General features: G+C 45.1%; 1 protein-coding gene across 1 annotated transcript in view; it reads right to left on the minus strand.

Moving 5' to 3' along the window:
* Positions 1 to 23345, minus strand: part of tenm1 (teneurin transmembrane protein 1) — a gene marked incomplete at both ends in the record, with an annotated part of 340279 nt that overhangs the window by 190713 nt on the left and 126221 nt on the right. The window contains 4 exon segments of the mRNA XM_083785749.1: positions 2690 to 2849; positions 2852 to 2892; positions 4296 to 4490; positions 7142 to 7243. Coding sequence (XP_083641875.1) covers positions 2690 to 2849; positions 2852 to 2892; positions 4296 to 4490; positions 7142 to 7243 — 498 coding nt within the window.

Consider the following 23345-nt stretch of genomic DNA (forward strand, 5'->3'; position numbering starts at 1 on the left):
TGGTGTAGCTTTAGCCATTGGAAAATAGCAGACCCACAAGCTCGTAGCGCGCCACTCGGTGGCGCGCCACGAGCTTGTAGGTCTGCTATTTTTGAAAAATCGAAGAACCACTGACATATAGAAACATAGGCTTTTTCAGAAAACTGTCAGGATGTATAGAGGAATTTTTTTAGAATCTGATCTCAGGTCAGAACGGTTAAGAGTGGAGAGACCACCCCGCAACCACTAGGCTTGCTTTATATCTTATTAAAATACTCTGAAAATAAAGTATGTATTCATTAAAAAGTGAATCAAATAAGTTCCAAGCTATAGCAGCTTTAGCTCCGGGAAGCGTACAAATGTGTAACCAAATGGACCCCACACTGAGGAGTTTCAGTGTGCATAGCCCCACACACATCTGCACACACACACACACACACACACACACACACACACACACACACACACACACACACACACACACACACACACACACACACACACACACACACACACACACACACACACACACACACACACACACACACACACACACACACACACACACACCACACACACACACACACACACACACACACACACACACACACACACACACAGTTATAATCCAGTCTTTCAAATGCCGTGCTGGATGTTTCCCTCTCTACAGTATGTAGCAGCTCTGTGAAAGGCCTCGCAGCTAAATGCAGCACTCTCTTCTCTCTCTCTCCCTCTTCCCTTCTTATACATTCCCCCCCCGGTTGTTTAGCTGAAGGGAATACGGGTGTGTGTGTGTGCGTGCGTGTGTGCGTGCGTGCGTGCGCTGCAGTCTAAATGTAATGTAAGTGGCAGAGCGTAAGAGTCTCTAAGATTGCTGCCATTAGCCCATTCTGAACGGGCACCCATTTTGGTGTTGGCATCATGTTATGCTTTAGCTATTTAAAAATAGCAGATCTACAAGCTCATATCGCGCCACCGAGTGGCGCGATACGAGCTTGTAGGTCTGCTATTTTTGAAAAATCAAAGAGCGACTGACATTTTTATAATCTGATCTCAGGTCAGAATGGGTTCATCAGACCAGTGTGTGTCCGCGGGAAACCTCGTATGAATCTGATCTCAGGTCAGAATGGGTTAAGGAATCCTGAGGACAAATCTCATTTACGGACAGCATGAAGGGATCTCACGCAGTCATATATGCATGCACACATGTGCGCACTCAAACGCACACGTGGACACGCACGCACCGCACGCACGCGCACTCACATGCATACACACACACACACACGTGCGCGCGCACGCACGCACACACACAAAATGGGCCTATCTTTTTTCACATCTGTGAAAGCCCCAGGAAATGGAATCTGGAAAAAACACACACACACACACACGCACTTTCATGGAAGCACCCAATGTGCTGGCGCAGTAATTTTGTGTGTGTGTGTGTGTGTGTGTGTGTGTGTGTGTGTGTGTGTGTGTGTGTGTGTGTGTGTGTGTGTGTGTGTGTGTGTGTGTGGTGCGTGTGTGCGTGTGCGTGCCTTTATTTCCGTATAAAGCATATATACATTCACCCAAATGCTCTCGTGTTGCTATAGGAGACAAGCCCTTGGACACAACCTGTAAACTGTCGGTTGGTTCACTAACCCATTCTGACCTGAGATCAGATTCATACGAGATTTCCACTGGACACACACTGGGTCTGATTAACCCATTCTGACCTGAGATCAGATTCTAAAAATGTCAGTCGTTCTTCGATTTTTCAAAAATAGCAGACCTACAAGCTCGTAGCGCGCCACTCGGTGGCGCGCTATGAGCTTGTAGATCTGCTATTTTCAATAGCTATAAGCACGACATGATGCTACACACCAAAATGGTTAGCATGGGCTACATTTTAGCTCTCATCAACCAGTTCAGTGTGTAACAACTGGAAAGCCATAACAGCCAGTCATTGTTTTGTTGGAGAAGCTCTTACAGCTATATAACTCTGGCACGTTTACAAGCTGTAGATGTGAAAACCGAGGTGTTTCTTGATGCGAAAGTATGTACCGTATACTTGGTCGTGTGTCGCGTCGTTCCGTACGGGGGAAGTATAGAGGAAAAAAAGAGAGGCGAGAAATGTGGGCTAAGTATTTGCAGCTTTCAACGACAAAAATCTGGCGAAAAATAGTCCGTCGGCATGTTATGATCATCAGCGGCCATTACAATGCCTTACAGGATCCGCCTCCATGAGGCGTTGTAGTCCAAACAAACCCCCCCCAGTCCACTTACATTGAACTCAATTTCCCAGAAGCCCTATAGCGGCCCAGACGATGACTTGATTTCCCGGTTTTCGTCATCATATAACGTGACGGCCTTCGTCATCAGGTCCAGGATAAATAAACGCTTTCCGTTTCTTTTTAATTATTTTAAAACTGCGAATTAAACGCATTAAACAAATAGCGGGGGAATGTCGTATTACGCGCGGTGGAACTCTGGATTAATACTGTGTGATTTGTGAATATTCTTCCCCCATTTTGCTGCACTTTCAGAGCAAAATTACGAGGACACCGTCCGACATACTTTCCAAACAAACTGTGTGACTTGACGGGGAGAACCCGGGACAGCAAAATGCAATGTCATTATTAGGTTACGTTCTTGCCACTATAGTTTGGGTGTCTTTTACGGGTGTGTGTTGTTGTCACAGTCAAAGTGGTGATCTTCTCCGTCGTCTTACCGGTGTAGCAATCGGAACCCGTCCAGTTGGGCTGACAGGCGCAGGTGTCCGACTCGGCCAGGTAGGTGCCGTGACCCGAACACTGCTCCTGGCAGGCCGGCATGGGGTCGTCGCAGCTCACCCCCGCCCAGCCCGCCGAGCACACGCACTCGCCGCGCACGAGCACACGCCGTGGCCGCCGCACTGAGGATCCGAGCAGTCCACTGCGGAGACGGGGAGAGAGAGAGGGGTTGGGTTCTCGTTAAATCATAGGACCAGTGGGTGTGAAAGCAGTGTTCTTTGCATGCCCATCCAGCAGTTAACCACCCCCGGAGACAATCACTGTATCGGTTCCACGACATTACACTTCATAGGACACTTAGAGAAGGCAGGGCTTTGATAAGGGATGGAATGGGCTGGTGTGTGTGTGGATATAATATAATATGCATATGTGTGCATGCGTGTACATACGTGCGTCTGTGTGTGTGCGTGTGTGTGTGTGTGTGTGTGTCTGTGTGTGCGCACACGCTCCAGCAGTGTGTGTGTGATAATTACAGCTGTGTGTTCTGAGCCAGAGCTCAGCTCAGCTCAGCTCGGCTGAAGGTCAAACACCTGACTCTGTCTCCACAGGCCAGCCTATACTGTATAGCTAACGCTACACGCTAACGACCTTCATCACCAACTGCAGCCGAGGAGACAGCACTGGCACTGCCGTCAACCTCATCATCATCATCATCATCATTCACTGATCAATTGATCAGTGGTATTACTTCAGTGGCTCTCAAACGGGTCCTTGGGACTTGTGTACACGCTCATGTACACTAAACTGTATCTCATGTTCCATGTACAGTACACATGGAACCAAATGGACCCTTACAGGTCCAGACACGCACGCGGAAGTGCAAAGGGGAGGGAAATGTGTGTGAGACGTGGTCCGTAGCATTGCGCAATGACAGCAAACGTTTAAGATGATAATAATAATAATAATAATAATAATAATAATAGGACTTTAAGAAAAAAAAAGAAGAATAGATTTGATTAAAAAAAAATTATAATAAATTTTCATACTGAACTGACCAGTGTCCTCTATAAGCCTACTTTTCCCCACCTGAATGCTAAATCGCGCATAGCTAGTCTTAGCTAGTCTTAGTATGAAACATCTCAAAGTACTTGGAGAAACCTGTCGGATTCATCAAATTACAAATGATTAATTATGGAGGAACAAGTTTTTTCTCTTGAAGGTCTGCTATTTTTGAAAAATCGAAGAACGACTAACATAGAAACATGGCTTTTCAGAAGACTGTCAGGATGCAGAAGACATTTATAGAATCTGATCTCAGGTCAGAATGGCCTCCCCCATAGTACACACACATAGGCCTATAGTATACATACATGTGAGATTACCTAGTTCGCAGTTGACTATGCTTTAGCTATTTAAAAAAATAGCAGATCTACAAGCTCATAGCGCGCCACCGAGTGGCGCGCTACGAGCTTGTAGGTCTGCTATTTTTTTTTTTTTGAAAAATCAAAGAACGACTGACACATAGAACCATAGCTTTTTCCAGAAGGACTGTCACAGGATGCAGACGAGACATTTTTTTAAGAATCTGATCTCGGGTCAGATTACCTAGTTCGCAGTTGACTCCCTTGTACGCCGGGCCGCAGATGCAGATGCCCTGGATGCAGTTCCCGTGGTTGGAGCAGGTGGGGTCGATGCACTGCCCTTCCTCCACGTTGCACTCGGCGCCCTTCCAGCCGGCCAGGCACGCGCACTTGCCCTTCTCGTACACGCCGTTGCCGCTGCACAGCACCGGGCATGAATCTGTCAAGATATAACACATAGCACAGAGACAGCAGCATTAACCCATTTAGGCCCGACGTCGAAATTCTAAAAAATGTATTTTCTTTTTTAAATGTCTTTTTTTTCCCCTGAAAAACCTCATGTTTCTATATCAGTGGTGGTTCTCAATATTTCATGTCAAGGACCCCTAGAAATATATGAAATTGGCCGCTGACCCCCCCCCCCCCCCCCCATCTGAAAATGTGCTGTTTCAGGGACCCCACCTCCCAGAAGCAAAGGTTTCCGTTAAAAACATTCCCTCTGAAAGAGTATATTATTCAAAGCTTTGCACCACAGGTTCATGATCTTTCAAAAATAGCAGACCTACAAGCTCGCTATACGAGCTTGTAAAGATCTGCTGTTTTCCAATAGCTAAATTATAACATAACGTTTAACCCATTCTGACCGGGCACCCATTTTGGTGTCGGCATCATGTCGTGCTTTAGCTATTTAAAAATAGCAGATCTACAAGCTCACATCGCGCCACCGAGTGGCGCGATACGAGCTTGTAGGTCTGCTATTTTTGAAAAATCGAAGAGCGACTGACATTTTTTAGAATCTGATCTCAGGTCAGAATGGGTTAATAATGAAACTGTCAGGATGTAATAGACATTTTTAGAATCTGATCTCAGGTCAGAATGGGTTAAAACAACCAAAAGGGGTTCCCGGCCCCAAAATGGGTTAAAACTATACATATGGTGTATATAGCATAGCGAGAGCGTGCGCCGGGTCTCACCGCGGTATAATCAGCTGTGAGACCGTATAGAACGACCTGCCGCGACTGGGGCTGTATACGCTCCCTTATCTCCGCCCGTGCACGGCTTCAGCAAATCCTCGAGCGGAGACCCTCTGTCTCTCTTCAACATATACACGCACACGCACACGCGCACACGCGCACGCGCACAACACAAGCTTATCCCTCACGCTGTTTCAATTTACTCAAGCACCACCTGAGCCCGGGCTATACGACGACGACGTCAACCCGTGGAATTGTGGGAAATCCCCCCCCCCCTCCCCTGACGTCCCCCCTCCTCGCTCAGTCTGAACAGGCCGTGAAAACAATCGTGAAAGCGCGAGATTAGGGGGGGAGAGGAGAGGATGATGGAGGAGGGTAGGAAGGCAGAGATATCTCCATGTAAAGATGGAGAGCTGTGTGGCTAATGTAATGACAGCCCAGAGAGAGGGAAGGGGAGAGGGAGAGAGGGAGAGAGAGGGGCTTCACGCATAGCCTGTCGATGACAAGGCTGACGACATTGCCTGACAGACTTCCTCCCCGACGCCAGCTGGAGAGACTCTCAGACGGATTATAGAACGGCAATCCAAAGACTTCATTTTCTGGAGAAAAGATTGCGCAGAAGGGATGTGCGCGTGTCGCAGGTGTGTGTGTGTGTGCGTGTGTGTGTGCGTGTGTGTGTGTGTGTGTGTGCGTGTGTGCATACGCACACGTTTGATCCTCTATTCCCTGAAGCAGTGTGTCACATCACAGCACTTTTTTTTTTCTTTTTTGAAAAAAAACTGTCGCTTCTAACTTTGGAGAGCCAGAGTTTTTATAAGATGAACACGTGAGTCAGGTTTGAGAGGTGCGCATGAATAACCCATTCTGACCGGGCACCCATTTTGGTGTCGGCATCACGTCGTGCTTTAGCTATTTAAAAATAGCAGATCTACAAGCTCGTATCGCGCCACCGAGTGGCGCGATACGAGCTTGTAGGTCTGCTATTTTTGAATAATCGAAGAGCGACTGACATTTTTTAGAATCTGATCTCAGGTCAGAATGGGTTGATCAGGACCAGTGTGTGTCCAGTCGGAAACCTCGTATGAATCTGATCTCAGGTCAGAATGGGATAAGAGATGAGCGTAAATAAATCACAGGCCGTGATACCGTATCACAGTCGACGTATACGGCTGCGATCATTTCACAAAGGCAGACTCGGGCTATAGAGAGAGACAGATATATAGGGCTGCAACTATAGCAGATTCTTTGGCAATCGATTATTTTATTTTAATCTATTCAAATGTTTTTTTTCTTTTTTCAACAGTTTGACGGCCCGCTAATTGTTTAATCCAGTTTTCCACCGCGTGTATAATACGACATTCCCGCCTTTTGTTTTATGTGTTTAATTCGCCGTATTTTAATAAATAAAAGACCTTCATGTTATTATGATGACACCGGAAATCAACACATGCTGTGGGCTGCTAGGGCTTCTGGGAAATTGAGGCCAATTGCAAATGAACGGGGGTACAACGCCTCATGGAGGTGGGTCTCGTGCTGTGGTCTTGCGGCGCACCAAGATGGCGGGTGGTGCGATCGTTCATAACAAACGGACGAACCTTTTTTTCCGCTGGATTTCCACGGATCAAAATAATTCAGCGTATGCTCTAAAGGCAATAAAACAATCTCGGCAGCGTAGAATATTTGATTAAAATGCGGGTAAAGCGTGATTCGCAGTATAGAACTGTTTAATAATTGGTTGAATCCAGTTAGATTAACAGTTGCAGCCCTAAAAGAGAGACGGAAGAGGAAAGACAAAGCGAAACATGCAGCGAGAGACAAACCGAGAGGAGGTGATATAAGAGACTTGGAGAACACGGGAGGTGAAGCAGGGCTGAGGGGAACGGACGTATAGACTGACCTTTGGCGCAGTCGGGGCCCAGGAACCCGGCGAAACAGTGGCAGTGGCCGGCCACACACTCCCCGTTCCCATTGCAGTCTGTGGAGCAACCATCCATCGAGTCTGTGCACGCACACACACACACACACACACACGCACACACACACACGCACGCACACGCACACACCAGCCGACACACACAAAGGGCAGAAGGAAAGATAGGCGAATTTGAACAAAACATTTCAGTCGTATATAACTGCATCAGTTGGTGTACGAGCTCCCCGTTATTGAATGCAGGGATCCGATAAGCGATATGGATATAGCTCCCCCTCGACAGGAGGCCCCCATATTAGATTATTCTGATCCAGCTGCTATTGCTCTCTGGGGGGGATAGAGAACGTCCAGGCTTCACGTTACGCTCATATGCATGTCACCAATATGCACTGAACCTCCTCCTCCCGCTATAGGTCGGGGGGGGGGGGGGGGGGAGAACACGACGTTAGCCGCGCTAATTTACAACCGCCGAGGTTTGAGATCGACAACAAACTTTTTTTTTTTTTTTTTTCTTTCCTGAGGGCGTCCTTTTGACGGAACACGTCGCTGTGTGCGCCGCCGTGTGCGACATGAAAACTTGACAGTTATGAGCTCGCGAGTTAGTGCTAGATTGGAATATGATTGTGGCCCACATGCGCTGTAGCTATAACAACCTGGGGCTCTGGGGACAGATCAATGCCGCGACACTTTGTTTCATCCCCGCGTCGGGTCTCATCTGGGCTATGGCGTCTTTCATCACGGTTGTCCCTCCACCGGAGCCGTGTGTGTGTGCTTTTAACCCATTCTGACCTGAGATCAGATTCATAACGAGGTTTCCGCCGGACACACAATGGTCTGATGAACCCATTCTGACCTGAGATCAGATTCTAAAAAATGTCAGTCGTTCTTCGATTTTTCAAAAAAATAGCAGACCTACAAGCTCGTATCGCGCCACTCGGTGGCGCGATATGAGCTTGTAGATCTGCTATTTTTAAATAGCTAAAGCATAACATGATGCCGACACCAAAATGGGTGCCCGGTCAGAATGGATTAATCATGTTCCTTCTATCGGCCTTCAAATTAGCTGCCTCCGCTGCTCCTGCCCCTGGTATTGATATGCTCACGTAAGATCTCACTATACTGCAGATATATATATACTTAATGTACAGTGCATGCATGCAGCGTGGAGAGAGAGGTCGCCTTTTCATGCAATTTAGACGGTTATGTAAGCCCGCTGTGCTCCGTTTTCGCGGAAGTTTCTGGTTCAGTGCAGAGAGCCTGGGAGGCGGTTGATTGAACTCTTGCCGGGGCCTGCATAGTGGCAGGCCCCAGGTCAGTCTGAATGTCTGACAGAGAGATTATAACAAGATTATATACAAGGAGTATAGCTGCAGCTTCCAGCTGTTTTCTGACTTCAATTTCAACGGGATCTTTTAGACGCTACAGGTATGAAAGTGTGGCTGAAATTACGAGTGTTTTTTTCAGATTCAAGAAAAGACGCATATGGGCAAGGAATAATAGAGAAAGGGAAACCAGGGAAGCAAGAACATAATGTCAGATATATGCGTAACATGAGAGATGCCTCTTGTGCAGGTACCAGATAATTTGCACCAGATTATGTACATATAGCAGCAGAAATAGAGTCATTATGGGCTGTATTTTTGCGTGTCTTATAAGTACCAGGTCTTATTACTTACCTTAAGACCTGGGGGGCGTGGTCAATGCTCTTTGAGCCACTCAGAATAGCCAAATGGCATTGACCACGCCTCCAGGTCTTAACCCATTCTGAACGGGCACCCATTTTGGTGTTAGCATCATGTTATGCTTTAGCTATTTAAAAATAGCAGATCTACAAGCTCATATCGCGCCACCGAGTGGCGCGATACGAGCTTGTAGGTCTGCTATTTTTGAAAAAAATCGAAGAACGACTGACATTTTTAGAATCTGATCTCAGGTCAGAATGGGTTCATCAGACCAGTGTGTGTCCAGTGGAAACCTCGTATGAATCTGATCTCAGGTCAGAATGGGTTAAGACACGCAAAATACAGCCCTGTATACAGTCTCTTGTGCAGGTGAGAGACACCACAGATATGATACTGCATGTTTGGCAACATTTTGACACATTTCATTCAATAAATATCGGAATCATAATTATTAATAACACTGTACATTTTTCTCAACTAAGTAGTAGTTTAACTATACCATAGTTAGGTATAGAAACATTTCCTCCGTAAATTATTGCCCTATAGTAACAGTCAACAAATGTTGTGAGTTGTAAATATTATAATAAAGAAAAAATGGTTTCCAACCGACGGCAACGATATCATTTCCCCTAATGTAAAATTAACCCAATTCCTGCCGTTATAATTTCCGGAGAGAAAAAGCACTTTAACGCGTGACACACAGCGATGTATAGCTTTATAGCCTCTGACCCTTTGACCTCTGACCATGTGCTGTACAAATCCAGAGTCAGGAGTCAAACGACTGCAGTGGAGAGCTCGAGTCGCGGTGGCAAATCCAATGACACGCGGAGTAGGATAAACCAACGCACGCACACACGCACACGCACACGCAAGACACGCACAAATAACACAAACATGTGCATCCACAGTTATTACGTGTCAGCCGCGGCAGAGTTCGTGAGGAGTGGTGACACATGCTAATGAGACAGCCGTATATACGTGCGCTAGCTGCCAGGAGAAAGCAGCGCACACACACACACACACACACACACACACACACACACACACACACACACACACACACACACACACACACACACACACACACACACACACACACACACACACACACACACACACACACACACACACACACACACACAGCAGAGCAGAGTCTCTCCGTTCTCTCTCTCTCTCTCTCTCTCTCCCCCGGCAACACAACGCACCGCACCGCTACGGAGAGACCAAAGTCATTTTCACCTCCATCACCTGTCATTGTCACGCTGAAGGAACGGCAATCATTTCTCCCCTATTCACACCTATATCTATCTCTCCCTCTCTCTCTCTCGCACTGAATCTACCCCCCCACCCCTTCTCTCTCTCTCTCTCTCTCTCTCTCTCTCTCTCTCTATGTACAGTATGCTCACACACGTGTGTATGCTCACACACACACACACATGCAGTATACAGTATACGTGCGCACGTGCGATACGGATCCTTACGGTGACGACCGACACGCACCTGAACACCCTCTATATAGAAAGAGGGCCGCGGTCTATACGGAAAGCTTAAAAATATAGCAACATATTATACAGTATATGATCTATAATATTTAATATCATATCATGAGGAAGAATAAGAATGTGTTATATAGTGCGTAGAAAGGCTATTTGATTGTGTCCGGGCGCTTGTGTGTAGGTGGATAGAAATTAAGTGCACCTTGTGCACATGTGTGTGTGTGTTTGTGTGTGTGTGTGTGTGTGTGTGTGTGTGTGTGTGTGTGTGTGTGTGTGTGTGTGTGTGTGTGTGTGTGTGTGTGTGTGTGTGTGTGTGTGCGTGCGTGCGTGCGTTGATGTGCCCGCGTGTGAGCATAACGCGTCTAGTTAGAAACCATTCAGGCCACAAGTTATTACAGTTAAATGCCGTTATAAAACGGGTACCTCCAGCCCGGCGATCTGATTGGCCAAATAAGCATTCCCGTGCTTTATGAGCCCGTAAAGTCACAGCGGTGGTTTATGACCCGGGCGGAAATGGCCGCGGTGTTATAACCAGAAGTAACCAGGGGAGCTAGTTAACCGTGCTATTTTGCTTTCCCCTGCCCTTTTTTTTTTATTTCCCTCATTTTTTTAGGTACTTGGCCTTATAACAGCACAGTATACTTTGAGGAGAACTTTTGAGGGCAGCCATTAAGAGCTCATATTGCGCAAAAGAGTAGAGGCTCACAGAACGGCTGTGTGTTGACAGGCAGAGGCAGAGCATAATAACCCATTCTGACCATGAGATCAGATTCATACGAGGTTTCCACTAGGACACACACTGGTCTGATTATAACGCATTCTGACCTGAGATCAGATTCTAAAAAAATGTCAGTCGCTCTTCGATTTTTCAAAAAAATAGCAGACCTACAAGCTCGTAGCGCGCCACTCGGTGGCGCGCTACGGGCTTGTAGATCTGCTATTTTTCAATAGCTAAAGCGTAACATGGTGCTAACACCAGAATGGGTTCCCGTTCAGAATGGGATAAACAAGTCAGCGGGGACTCCAATTAAACCCTGCCCGGCTGCACACAGACTGAACCATACACAGCAGGTGGAGGAGGATATGGGCAGCAGCAAAACTCACTGTATACCACCACCACCTAGTTTAAACTCACTGTATACCACCACCACCTAGTTTAAACTCACTGTATACCACCACCACCTAGTTTAAACTCACTGTATACCACCACCACCTAGTTTAAACTCACTGTATACCACCACCACCTAGTTTTTGGATCTTATACAAATACTAAGAAAGAAAAAAAGATTCCCTCTTTCTATCCCCGCTTGACCAAACACAAGGTAGCTTAGCGTGGCGGAGTATAGACCTGTCTGGAGGTTCCCCTGCATTAGCTTAGCGTGGCGGAGCATAGCCCTGTCTGGAGGTTCCCCTGCATTAGCTTAGCGCGGCGGAGCATAGCCCTGTCTGAAGGTTCCCTGCATTAGCTTAGCGTGGCGGAGCATAGCCCTGTCTGAAGGTTCCCTGCATTAGCTTAGCGTGGCGGAGCATAGCCCTGTCTGAAGGTTCCCTGCATTAGCTTAGCGTGGCTGAGTATAGCCATGTCTGGAGGTTCCCTGCTTTAGCTTAGCGTGGCTGAGTATAGCCCTGTCTGAAGGTTCCCTGCATTAGCTTAGCGTGGATAAGATAATTGCCGTTTTAAATCAACCCGTTTGTTTACCTGCTGGCTGCAACTCCTTTGAAAATGATATACAGTGGAAACAATAGCAATACTATAGGCACGCGCACACACACACACACACACACACACACACACACACACACACACACACACACACACACACACACACACACACACACACACACACACACACACACACACACACACACACACACACACACACACACACACACACACGCAATGTGAAAGCTATTGAAAGATAGCAGATCTACAAGCTCATAGCAATACTATAGGCACGCGCACACATGCACACACACAATGTGAAAGTTACACAAACACAAACACAATGTGAAAGCTATTGAAAAATAGCAGATCTACAAGCTCATATAGCGCGCTACCGAGTGGCGCGCTTACGAGCATGTAGGTCTGCTATTTTTGAATTTCGACGTCAGGTCGAAATGGCCTAAAGTGGTTAACAAAATGTGAAGTCGTGGCTCACAAGATGCTAACTACTGCTATCCACACTTTTCCTGGGCTGTGCATGTGCTCCAGTTCCTGTCGATTTGATCCAATGAAAGCCAATGAAACTGCTCAGATGACCAATGATATCCAATGAAATCAACAGGAACTGGAGCACACACAGCCCAGGAAAAAGTGTGGATACGTGGCATTGTTCCACCCTGACTATTAGGAGCTATAGTGGGTGACTATTCTGAACAGCAGCGCCCCGGGAGCAGTTAGGGGGTTAAGTGCCTCGCTCGGGGACACTTCCACATGAAGCCTGGCTGGGGAGCATGAGGATGGAACCAACGACCTCCCGGTTCCCAGAAGGCCTCGCTCACTATACCCCCTGAGGCCCCCTACCCCCCCCCTCGCCACCCCCTGAGGCATGGAGGCATGGCCGGCCTAGTTTGAGTCCTAGTTCTGCTGTTTCCTGCTCTTATATATTTTGCATTGTTCCGTTTTGTTCCCTGCCCATCGGGGGACGGGGATGTTTTTGTGAGGCCTCATTCTCCCTATGAGGTGGGGTCCAGAAAACCACTGATAGATGCTCTATATATGGCGTCTTCAACAGAGTAAAATATGAGAAAAAACAACAACAAAAATTGAGTCCCTGGTACGAAGTATTAGCCAAATACAATATTAATTTGGGGGTCCTTGACTGCATCGAAGTCAACGGTTTTGCATTATGTCAACCCATTCTGACCCGAGATCAGATTCTAAAAATGTCGTCTGCATCCTGACAGTTTTTCTGAAAAAGCCGTGTTTCCGTGTCAGTCGTTCTTCGATTTTTCTAAAATAGCAGACCTATACAAGCTCGTAGCGCGCCACTCGGTGGCGCGCTACGAGCTTGTAGATCTGCTATTTTTCAATAGCTAAAGCATAACCTAATGCTAACACCAAAAGGGGTTCCCGGCCCAAAATGGGTTTTTTTAAAAAAGAAGGAAAAAAGGGATGCTTTAGTGAACCTGTGCATGTGCGCGAGTATACATTACGTAAATTTAGCAGGTCAGCATTCCCTCCTGTTGTTGCCTGTTGGGCTTCAGTTTGCATTGTTATGATTTTAGCATGTCGTTTATGCACGCGTGCGCACACGCACGCACGCACACGCACACACGCACACACACACACACACGATAATGCAGCATCTTGCATATTTTCCTATCACAGCATTGGCCATTATTATACACTATAGCATATCAGACATTTTGACATGAAACAGTATAGGGTAAACAAAGGTGTTACCAACTATCAATCATGCTAATTGCATTTCTGTTCCGCTAAGGTCAAACTAGTCAGGGATGCTGTCTTACCGGAAAGACTCTACCCTAAGTATAGAACAGAACTTAACCCATTCTGACCTGAGATCAGATTCATACGAGGGTTTCCACTGGACACATACTGGTCTGATGAACCCATTCTGACCTGAGATCAGATTCTAAAAATGTCAGTCGCTCTTCGATTTTTCAAAAATAGCAGACCTACAAGCTCGTATCGCGCCACTCGGTGGCGCGATATGAGCTTGTAGATCTGCTATTTTTAAATAGCTAAAGCATAACATGATGCTGACACCAAAATGGGTGCCCGGTCAGAATGGGTTAAATTAGTATCATTGGTAACACCTGTGTTTACCCTGCAACGTGGTTTCATGTATGGCTGCTATGAAAAAAGGCCTTAATTTCTTCATCCTTTTACATACACATACACAGTGATAACTTAAGCTTACTGAATTATACGTCCCCATACACGACCGTGACAGTTTAATCAACCCACACACTCATATGGGCCTATACGATGAGAATACGTACAAATATGGGCAACCTATGTACAGTATACGGTACATTTCCTAACATCATAAGGTAGAGTATGCCTATAACTTCATAAGTGTAATTCAATCTCTAGTGTATGTTAATTAGCACCATTTAATATCACAGTGGAAATTAAAGTTCCATTAAAACAACGAACGTCTCCATTGGTTAAATGGGAGAGAGTGTGGAGACTGGCCAGCTGCCAGGAGCCTGTGCTTTCTGGCAGCCAGGAACGTCTTTTTAAATGAACGTTAAGAAGCTTCAATTTAGGAATATGTACCTGTAATGCTTTAAAGATGTATGGACCGCCCTAGTGTAGTGGTTATAGCGCATATGCCTTTCATGTGAATTGATTCATTGATTGTTCAATACAAGGTCTGCTATAAGTGGATTTTTAAACCCAAGAAAGGCAGCCTATATATGGCTTAATTGTTTCCATTGCGGGGTCCTTGTGTAGCTCAATTCATCGAAAAGGTTGTGGAAAGGTTGCGAGTTCGAACCCTGCCTATATACAGGGTCGATGTCAGGAAGGGCATATATGCGGCCGCATACGGGTTCCTAAGGCCAAACGGAAATGGGTTCAGATGACGCCAAGTCTCCTGAGCAGAGCCGGCCCTCCCATCAGGCAGAACAGGCAGTTGCCTGGGGCATCATGTGGGGAGAGGGGGGGGGCATCCACCAAGCAAAAAAAAAACCAAACACAGTGCTTTTTAGAACACCATGGTCATTTTTCAAGGGGACATCACACACAACAAAAAAAATCACAAAAACCAAATGACTCAGGGCCGGGCTGCACACTGCTCCTGAGGAGGCGTGTCTGAAGCCTGTCCTGGACAAGAGTCTCCACGTCGTGTGCGTGAGAGTACACACGGTTACATTCCAGGGCCAAATGTGGTTCATTTAACCCATTCTGACCTGAGATCAGATTCATACGAAGGTTTCCACTGGACACACACTGGTCTGATGAACCCATTCTGACCTGAGATCAGATTCTAGAAATGTCAGTCGCTCTTCGATTTTTCAAAAATAGCAGACCTACAAGCTCGTATCGCGCCACTCGGTGGCGCGATATGAGCTTGTAGATCTGCTATTTTTCAATAGCTAAAGCATAACATGATGCCGACACCAAAATGGGTGCCCGGTCAGAATGTGTTTTAATTCTGTATGGCATTTCTGAAGTCATATGCGAGTGGAGCAGCTGATGATTAAGATTCTTGCGATGCATGTTGTTAATGTTCCCCCAAGCTTTGATCTAAGTTGATATGTTGTTGTAATTCCCACAGTATTCCAAGCTTGGATGACAGGGGAATGCAAGATAGAGATCTTTGCAATAGCGAATTGTCCTTTGGGTAAAGCTGTGCATTATTAGACACTGATTAAAAGGTACATGCATTTTAAGACAGTTTCTAATATTTAATATCATATTGTTCACGACGTCCCTCAAACGTATTTGTAATGGTTTTGAGATAAAAAAAATCACCACTCTGATATAACCAGTCCGTGTCATTTCTATCTGGGCTTCTAAGGCAGTTTTAGCTGCAGTACCCACAATGTCCTGATGTGGTGGGGGCGCTGTTTATGCAAATTATTTCCTCTGCCACACCCTCATCTCAGCTCCCACATCTTTGACTCAGTTTAACCCATTCTGAACGGGCACCCATTTTGGTGTCAGCATCATGTTATGCTTTAGCTATTGAAAAATAGCAGATCTACAAGCTCGTATCGCGCCACCGAGTGGCGCGATACGAGCTTGTAGGTCTGCTATTTTTGAAAAAAATCGAAGAACGACTGACATTTTTAGAAGCTGATCTCAGGTCAGAATGGGTTCATCAGACCAGTGTGTGTCCAGTGGAAACCTCGTATGAATCTGATCTCAGGTCAGAATGGGATAATATGGCACACCCCCTCTCCCCTCCTACAGTCTCCAAAGACGAATTGCAAACTTAGAACTGGAGAGGGGGAGGGATTACAAAGTAGGGAGATGCTATTGTCTCAATAAAACTAACTAACTAACTAACTAACTAACACTGCCCGTACTGCTGTTTACTTCTGACCCCTGTTTCAAGTCACTGTACTGTACTAGTCTCAATATGCTTGTCCAAAAAGAGTTGGGGGGGGGGGATGGGGGAGAGGGTGAGCAAGCTAACTGTATCTGTACATGTCTGTATTGTCTATTGTGCACGGTCTATGTGTGTACTGTATGTAAATGTTTTTCCCTGTGTACGGGAGCCCCTCTAAAATGAGACGCTGCATATCAAGGGGCTATTATCCTTTCAATACAATTCTGACAAATCCTGACAGACTTAAGTGGTTAATTCAATATGGTCAGCATGGTGTGATCCGTCTTATAGGCTAGATGAAAATGCTTTAGAATGTTGCTGTATGGATGAACAGATCGATCAGGTGCTGCAGGTCAGAGGAGCATCTAGTCATCTCTATGTAATGATTGAAAAAGTGTTCTACCTTTCTTTGTAGTTGTTACGTCCCCACCAAAGAGGTCCAGGTGTTATTTTGTGCAAAAACTCCTTATTGGCTATTTCCACTACCATAAGCCCTCAATGAATTGCATTGAATTGAATGGGGCTATGGGGTGTTGTGCTAATTCGCTTCGAAATAAGTAGTAAAGTGTGCCGCTTGGGATATTATTTACATTATGAAGGATGTATACAACAACAAAAAAAAGTGAATTAGCACAACACCCCATAGCCCCATTCAATTCCCATTCAATTCAATGCAATTCATGTAGGGCTTATGGTAGGGGAAATAGCCAATAAGGAGCTTTTGCACAAAATAACACCTGGACCTCTTTGGTGGGGACGTAACGACTACAAAGAAAGGTAAGAAAGCCTTCTAGTATGGGATTCTCCTTTAAGATGAGCGTCACGTGGGGGGGATAAATCCAGATCTCAGGTTAAGCCTCTTGGCAGCTCCGATCTCACCTAATTTTCCTCTTTGCCTCATAGTGTTGGCACGGAGATCTGGGCAAACGCGGATCTTATTTCCCCGTTAAAGAGTTTAGAGAATGGGATTCTACTGCCAGTCGAATGATCGTTTTTTTTACTTTTTTACCTCAAAGCTGTAGAGTATTGCGATGCATCGACGGTCTTTCCTGACGGGGCCGATTGTAATGTGCTGTATTGATCCGCAGACGGATAATCTCTTGCCCAAACCATTCATACATGAAGCTTGGTTGTATAAGCAGTGGGGTGTTATCGGCTTCGGCACCCTGGGAAATCTGTAACTCTTACAATCAGTCTCTTACAGACACTCACAACAGTCAATGCAATACGTCAATGTAATTTGGCCTTTTAAGGAAATTATTTATACTGAATGTACCAATATATTTGATGTCTTATATTGTATGTACCAAGTATATCCCAGAGAGGATGTGATCTGTGTTGTCTGAATATTGAAATGGCCTTGTGCATGTATAATTTACTTATTAGGATGTACACATTATTATAACTCAATTAACCAGACACAAACATGTCGGACTAATTGGCTTCATGCACATACACATGCATGCACGCACGCACACACGCGCGCGCGCGCGCACACACACACACACACACACGCACATGCACACACCCCTTATATTCAGAACTATATAGGGGCAGTGCAAGCGACCATCGGACAGTCACATGCCCGAACTGTCATCCCATGGAAGTAAGCTGTCCAAACTATGTTTACTTTAGCTTATAACTTAACCCATTTTTCAAAAATAGCAGACCTACAAGCTCGTATCGCGCCACTCGGTGGCGCGATATGAGCTTGTAGATCTGCTATTTTTAAATAGCTAAAGCATAACATGATGCTGACACCAAAATGGGTGCCCGGTCAGAATGGGTTAAATGTGACTCCTTAGCAACTTTAATAAAGATTCTTGCCGAGTAACATACAACGCATCCTGAGGCCTTCTTCTTTTCAACGATTCTACACTCTGCAGAAGGCAAGCCTTCTTCTCTCTAAGATGGTTGGTCTGTCTGTTTGTCTGCTCTCCTGTATGTGTGTTTGTGTTTGTGCCACTTTTTTGAAATATTTTGACATAAATTTCATATTGGAAGTTAACCCATTTCGGGGCGGGAACCCCTTTTGGTGTTTTAAACATTGTGTTATAATTTGGCTATTGAAAAATAGCAGATCTACAAGCTCATAGCGCGCCACCGAGTGGCGCGCTACGAGCTTGTAGGTCTGCTATTTTTTGAAAAATCATGAAAATGTGCCTCAAATCATTTCATCAGAGTGAAAGTTTTTAACTCAAATATTTGCTTCTGGGGGGGTCGGCGGCCAATTACATATAATTCTAGGGGTCCTTGACATGCAATATTGAGCACCACTGATACAGAAACATGAGGTATTTCAGAAAACTTTCAGAATTTAGAAGACTTTTTTTTTTTGTTTTACATTTCGACGTCAGGCCTAAAAGGGTTAAAGGCTAGAACCTTGCTCAAAGATGGAGTCATATTATACAGTAGATATAGTAGCATAGACGACGCAGGCTGGTCACATGAAGCCGGAGATCCACATGATTGGATATTTTGTATTCTTCTCCCAATGTAGACCTGGTCGACCGACCTACAGTTACATTATAAGTGGCGAGAGAGAGATCACTCTCCCAACAAACTTTACCCATATGCAGAGATTAAAACAGGGTGCATGTTGCATCCCAAAAACACAGTTTATAGTTAAGGGACGCAATCAAACAACGACAACTCTGCATCCAACGGGATGCACTACTGAACTACTGTACCGTTTATCATATTCTAGTTTATTTTGATAGCTTTAGTTATAAATAATAATAATTTCTTCTTCTGTTTCCTACATGAATATAACCACATTATAACCAGATAAAAGTTAAATGCAGCAATTTGTAAAAAAAAAAAAAGGCAAAATATGACTCCTAGCATCGTTGAAGTGGGACTCTAAAAGACTAAAAGACTATCCCTGCATCCTGGGTCTCATTCCATTGAAAACCTATTTAAATCACTGCATATGTGCCACCCAAGATACCCCAAAAATACGTACATATTCACCGACAACCAAACTGTACATGTTTGGCAGAATTCTTCTTATACTTTGCTGTACTGTGTAAATCTCGCGTGCAGGTCAAGACACTCCACTGAGTGGAGTGGACCGCTTGAAATGGAGGATCAACTGTTCAGTTGTCTGATATCAGGATAATCAAAGTGAGTCAAATTCCTTCCATAACGCAAAAGTACTAAAACGTGTTATTTCACGGCATTCTGGCATTCTAATCACATGCGCATTATAGATACAGTACGCTATATAATTGATTGTCACATTAGTGTAGTTACTATGCAACCTCGTTCATCTGGTTTCATGCTCTTGCATTCCGTGGACTTTATCCCATTCTGACCGGGCACCCATTTTGGTGTCAGCATCATGTCATGCTTTAGCTATTTAAAAATAGCAGATCTACAAGCTCATATCGCGCCACCGAGTGGCGCGATATGAACTTGTAGGTCTGCTATTTTTGAAAAATCAAAGAACGACTGACATTTTTTTAATCTGATCTCAGGTCAGAATGGGTTCGTCAGACCGGCGTGTGTCCAGTGGAAACCTCGTATGAATCTGATCTCAGGTCAGAATGGGTTACACTGGACAAAGTGGGAGGGAGGCGGCTGTGTAATTATCCACCTGTCTATATTCAGCCACTTACTCCTGCATTATTCACAGCCTTCAATTAGCGCCGCCGTTTGCGCGTGTCATAGCAATGAGCTGAAGTTAGCAGATCCTGTCCTCCCCTTTCCATTGGCTCCACGAAGTGTGCTGTGCGAAGCTCGTTCTATATAAGACATGTCGGGATTGGGAACACCTCCATATTTGTCGGGCACTACTCAATACCTTTCTTTAGTCCAGGATAGTGTATGTCAGAATGTTCCAGTGATTCGTGAGTCGTGTATGACAATCTATGATCGATTAATTTATAGGCAAGGTTTCAGCCAGATCTGTGCCTCTTTGACTTAATAACCCAAAAGCTAAATATTCCAAAAAGTACCAGACTTTATGTGAAAAAAAAAGTGGAGGTGTAGTTCTGTACCTTACTGGAATTGTGCACAAACAGTGTGGTGCTGATCAGCCCAGCGGTTTAGCTCTGGACACAGACAGCTATATACGCCTGACCTGAGATCAGATTCTAAAAAAATATCTTCTACACATCCTGACAGTTTTCTGAAAAAAGCTATGTTTCTATGTCAGTCGTTTTTCTAAAAAATAGCAGACCTACAAGCTCGTATGAGCTTGTAGGTCTGTTATTTTCCAATAGCTAAAGTATAACAGAATGCTTGAAACACCAAAAGGGGTTCCCGGACCCAAAAATGGGTTAACCCATTCTGACCTGAGATCAGATTCTAAAAGTGTCTTCGATTTTTCAAAAATAGCAGATCTACAAGCTCATATCGCGCCACTCGGTGGCGCGATATGAGCTTGTAGATCTGCTATTTTTCAATAGCTAAAGCATAACATGATGCCAACACCAAAATGGGTGCCCGTTCAGAATGGGTTAAACATAGCATTAACCGCTTTCAACCTGGCATCCCATTTTGAGAATGTCCTTATAAAACATAAAAAACATATATATATATATATATGACAAATAGCCAAATCTACAAGCTCACAACGTGTCACAGCTAAAGTGGTTATAGAACAATGCAAGAAAACCCACAACAGTTTTCAGGCTATACACCTCCCAAGGAATATCATTACTTTACGTATACTGTATAAGCACCCACAGCATCAGACATATACAGTATGGGCTTCATAAAAAGTTGTCAGAGTTTCAAAACAAAGTCCTGTTCAAATCCGTCCTGTACGAGAGAGGACAACATAACAGACAGACACGGCGACCTCGACATCGGCAAAAACAAAGGAAGATCCTATAGAAAATATGAAAAGTGCTGACGTTCCTGTCGAGCGGCTTCAAAAACAGAGAAGAGCAGACAGCAGAGAAACACTGACATTGACACTTTTGGGGTAAAAAGGACTGCTTGGATATCAACTTCTGAACATAACCACATAAAAGGCCTTGTTTTATGCTTTTCCAAAATGTCGAAAATTCCCTTTTTAATATTGTTTTTTTTTTGGTGTGAAACCTTTCACCTTTAACGATCAAAATGATCCAAATCCAAAATGCCAGGGTTAATGTGGTTAAATGGCAAACAATGTTTCCCTCTCTTCTAAAAACCCTATAATCATCAAAATGGTACATCAAACTTTATTCACTGAATGTATTTCACCCCAAGAAAAAACAATGAAGCAAAGGAAATTAAACACGTATGAAGAGGAGAGCGCATGCGCAGGATGTCGGAGTAAGACGCACATTTCACCGCTCCCATCAAACACAGTTTATTATCCTATTTTAGCCTATATATCGCTCATCAAAAGTTATTTTTTCGTGAGTAAATCGAAGCCTCTAACATAGCCGACATGTCGGGAACGGGGAAGAGGAGAAACAAACACCCCAACGTGAGTGAGAAGCCGGCGAGTGACGACGACAACACAGCCGCCATTTCGGGCCCTGTGACTATGGCCCAAATGGCTGCATTGCTAGAGGCTAGCCAAGACCAACAAAGAGAAGCACTCGCGGGGGACATTAAAGCAGCGTTTACCACCCTGGAGAAGAAAATAGACAGTATGAAAGCCACTGTGGTCGACCAAGGCAAGAGCATAAGGAGTCTCGAAACAAATGCCGAGACGATTGCACAACGTTTTGAGCAGCTAACCTTTAGGTCTAGGCCCAAGGAGGCTCGGGTTTGGAGGTTGGATGTTTCTCTACTCTCGTATGATGAGTTTTGCAGTACTATCTCACAAGCTATAGACGTCTTCCTTATGACTAACAAGAACAGTGAAACTTCACCCTCATTACTATGGGAGACATTAAAGGCAAATATCAGGGGAGTAATCATTTCGTATACGGCACATGCCAACAAGCTTCGTCTCGTTAGACAAAGAGAACTGTTAGCTCTTATCACTGATATTGACTATCATTATGCCATTGGTCCGACCCCTGAGCTTTACAAGGACAGAGTTGCGTACCAGACAGAATACAACCTTTTAACAACTAGGGATGCAGAGCGGCTTCTCCTCAGATCTCGTGGTACTTTGTATGAGCATGGGGACAAAGCGGGGCGTCTTCTCGCCCACCAGTTAAAGAGTAGATCGGCCTCACAATCAATTTCCCAGATTCGTGACAGTTCAGAATCACTGACTACAGATCCCAAATTAATAAATGACACTTTTAAGACATTTTACTCCCAACTCTATACGTCCCAGGCGCCGGAGGACAACTCGACTATGCTAGAGTTTTTCTCAAAACAAACTATTCCCAAGATTTCCTCAGAGGATTGTCGTGGTCTAGATCGACCCCTGGCGCTTGGAGAGATTATATCAGCTATCCGGCTGATGCAAAGTGGAAAGTCTCCGGGCCCTGACGGCTTTTCGGTAGAATTTTTTAAGAAATTCACAGACCAGCTGGCTCCTCTGCTCCTAGAAATGTTTGAGGACTCGTTACAAGAGGGTGTGCTACCACCGACCCTTACACAGGCATCCATTTCTCTACTTCTTAAAAAGGATAAAGATCCCACTTGCTGCTCTTCGTATCGTCCAATTTCACTTCTCAATGTGGATGTAAAAATATTGGCTAAAGTGCTAGCGGGTAGACTGGAAACGGTTCTTCCCACGGTAATATCTGAAGATCAGACGGGCTTCATAAAAAATCGCCACTCTTTTGCTAATGTCCGTAGACTACTGAGCATCGTCAACTCCCCTAGTTCAGAGATCGAACCGGAAGTGGTAATCTCACTGGACGCGGAAAAGGCCTTTGACAGGGTAGAATTAAGGTACTTGTTCCTCACTCTAGAGAGGTTTGGCTTTGGGGAAAGGATCCTGTCATGGATACGCTTGCTTTACACTAACCCGCAGGCCTGTGTCGCAACAAACAACTGTCGATCAACATTTTTTCCACTCACACGTGGGACATGCCAGGGATGCCCCTTATCCCCTTTG

Source organism: Protomyctophum parallelum, assembly GCF_964188405.1.
Source record: "Protomyctophum parallelum genome assembly, chromosome: 16".
NCBI lineage: Eukaryota > Metazoa > Chordata > Actinopteri > Myctophiformes > Myctophidae > Protomyctophum > Protomyctophum parallelum.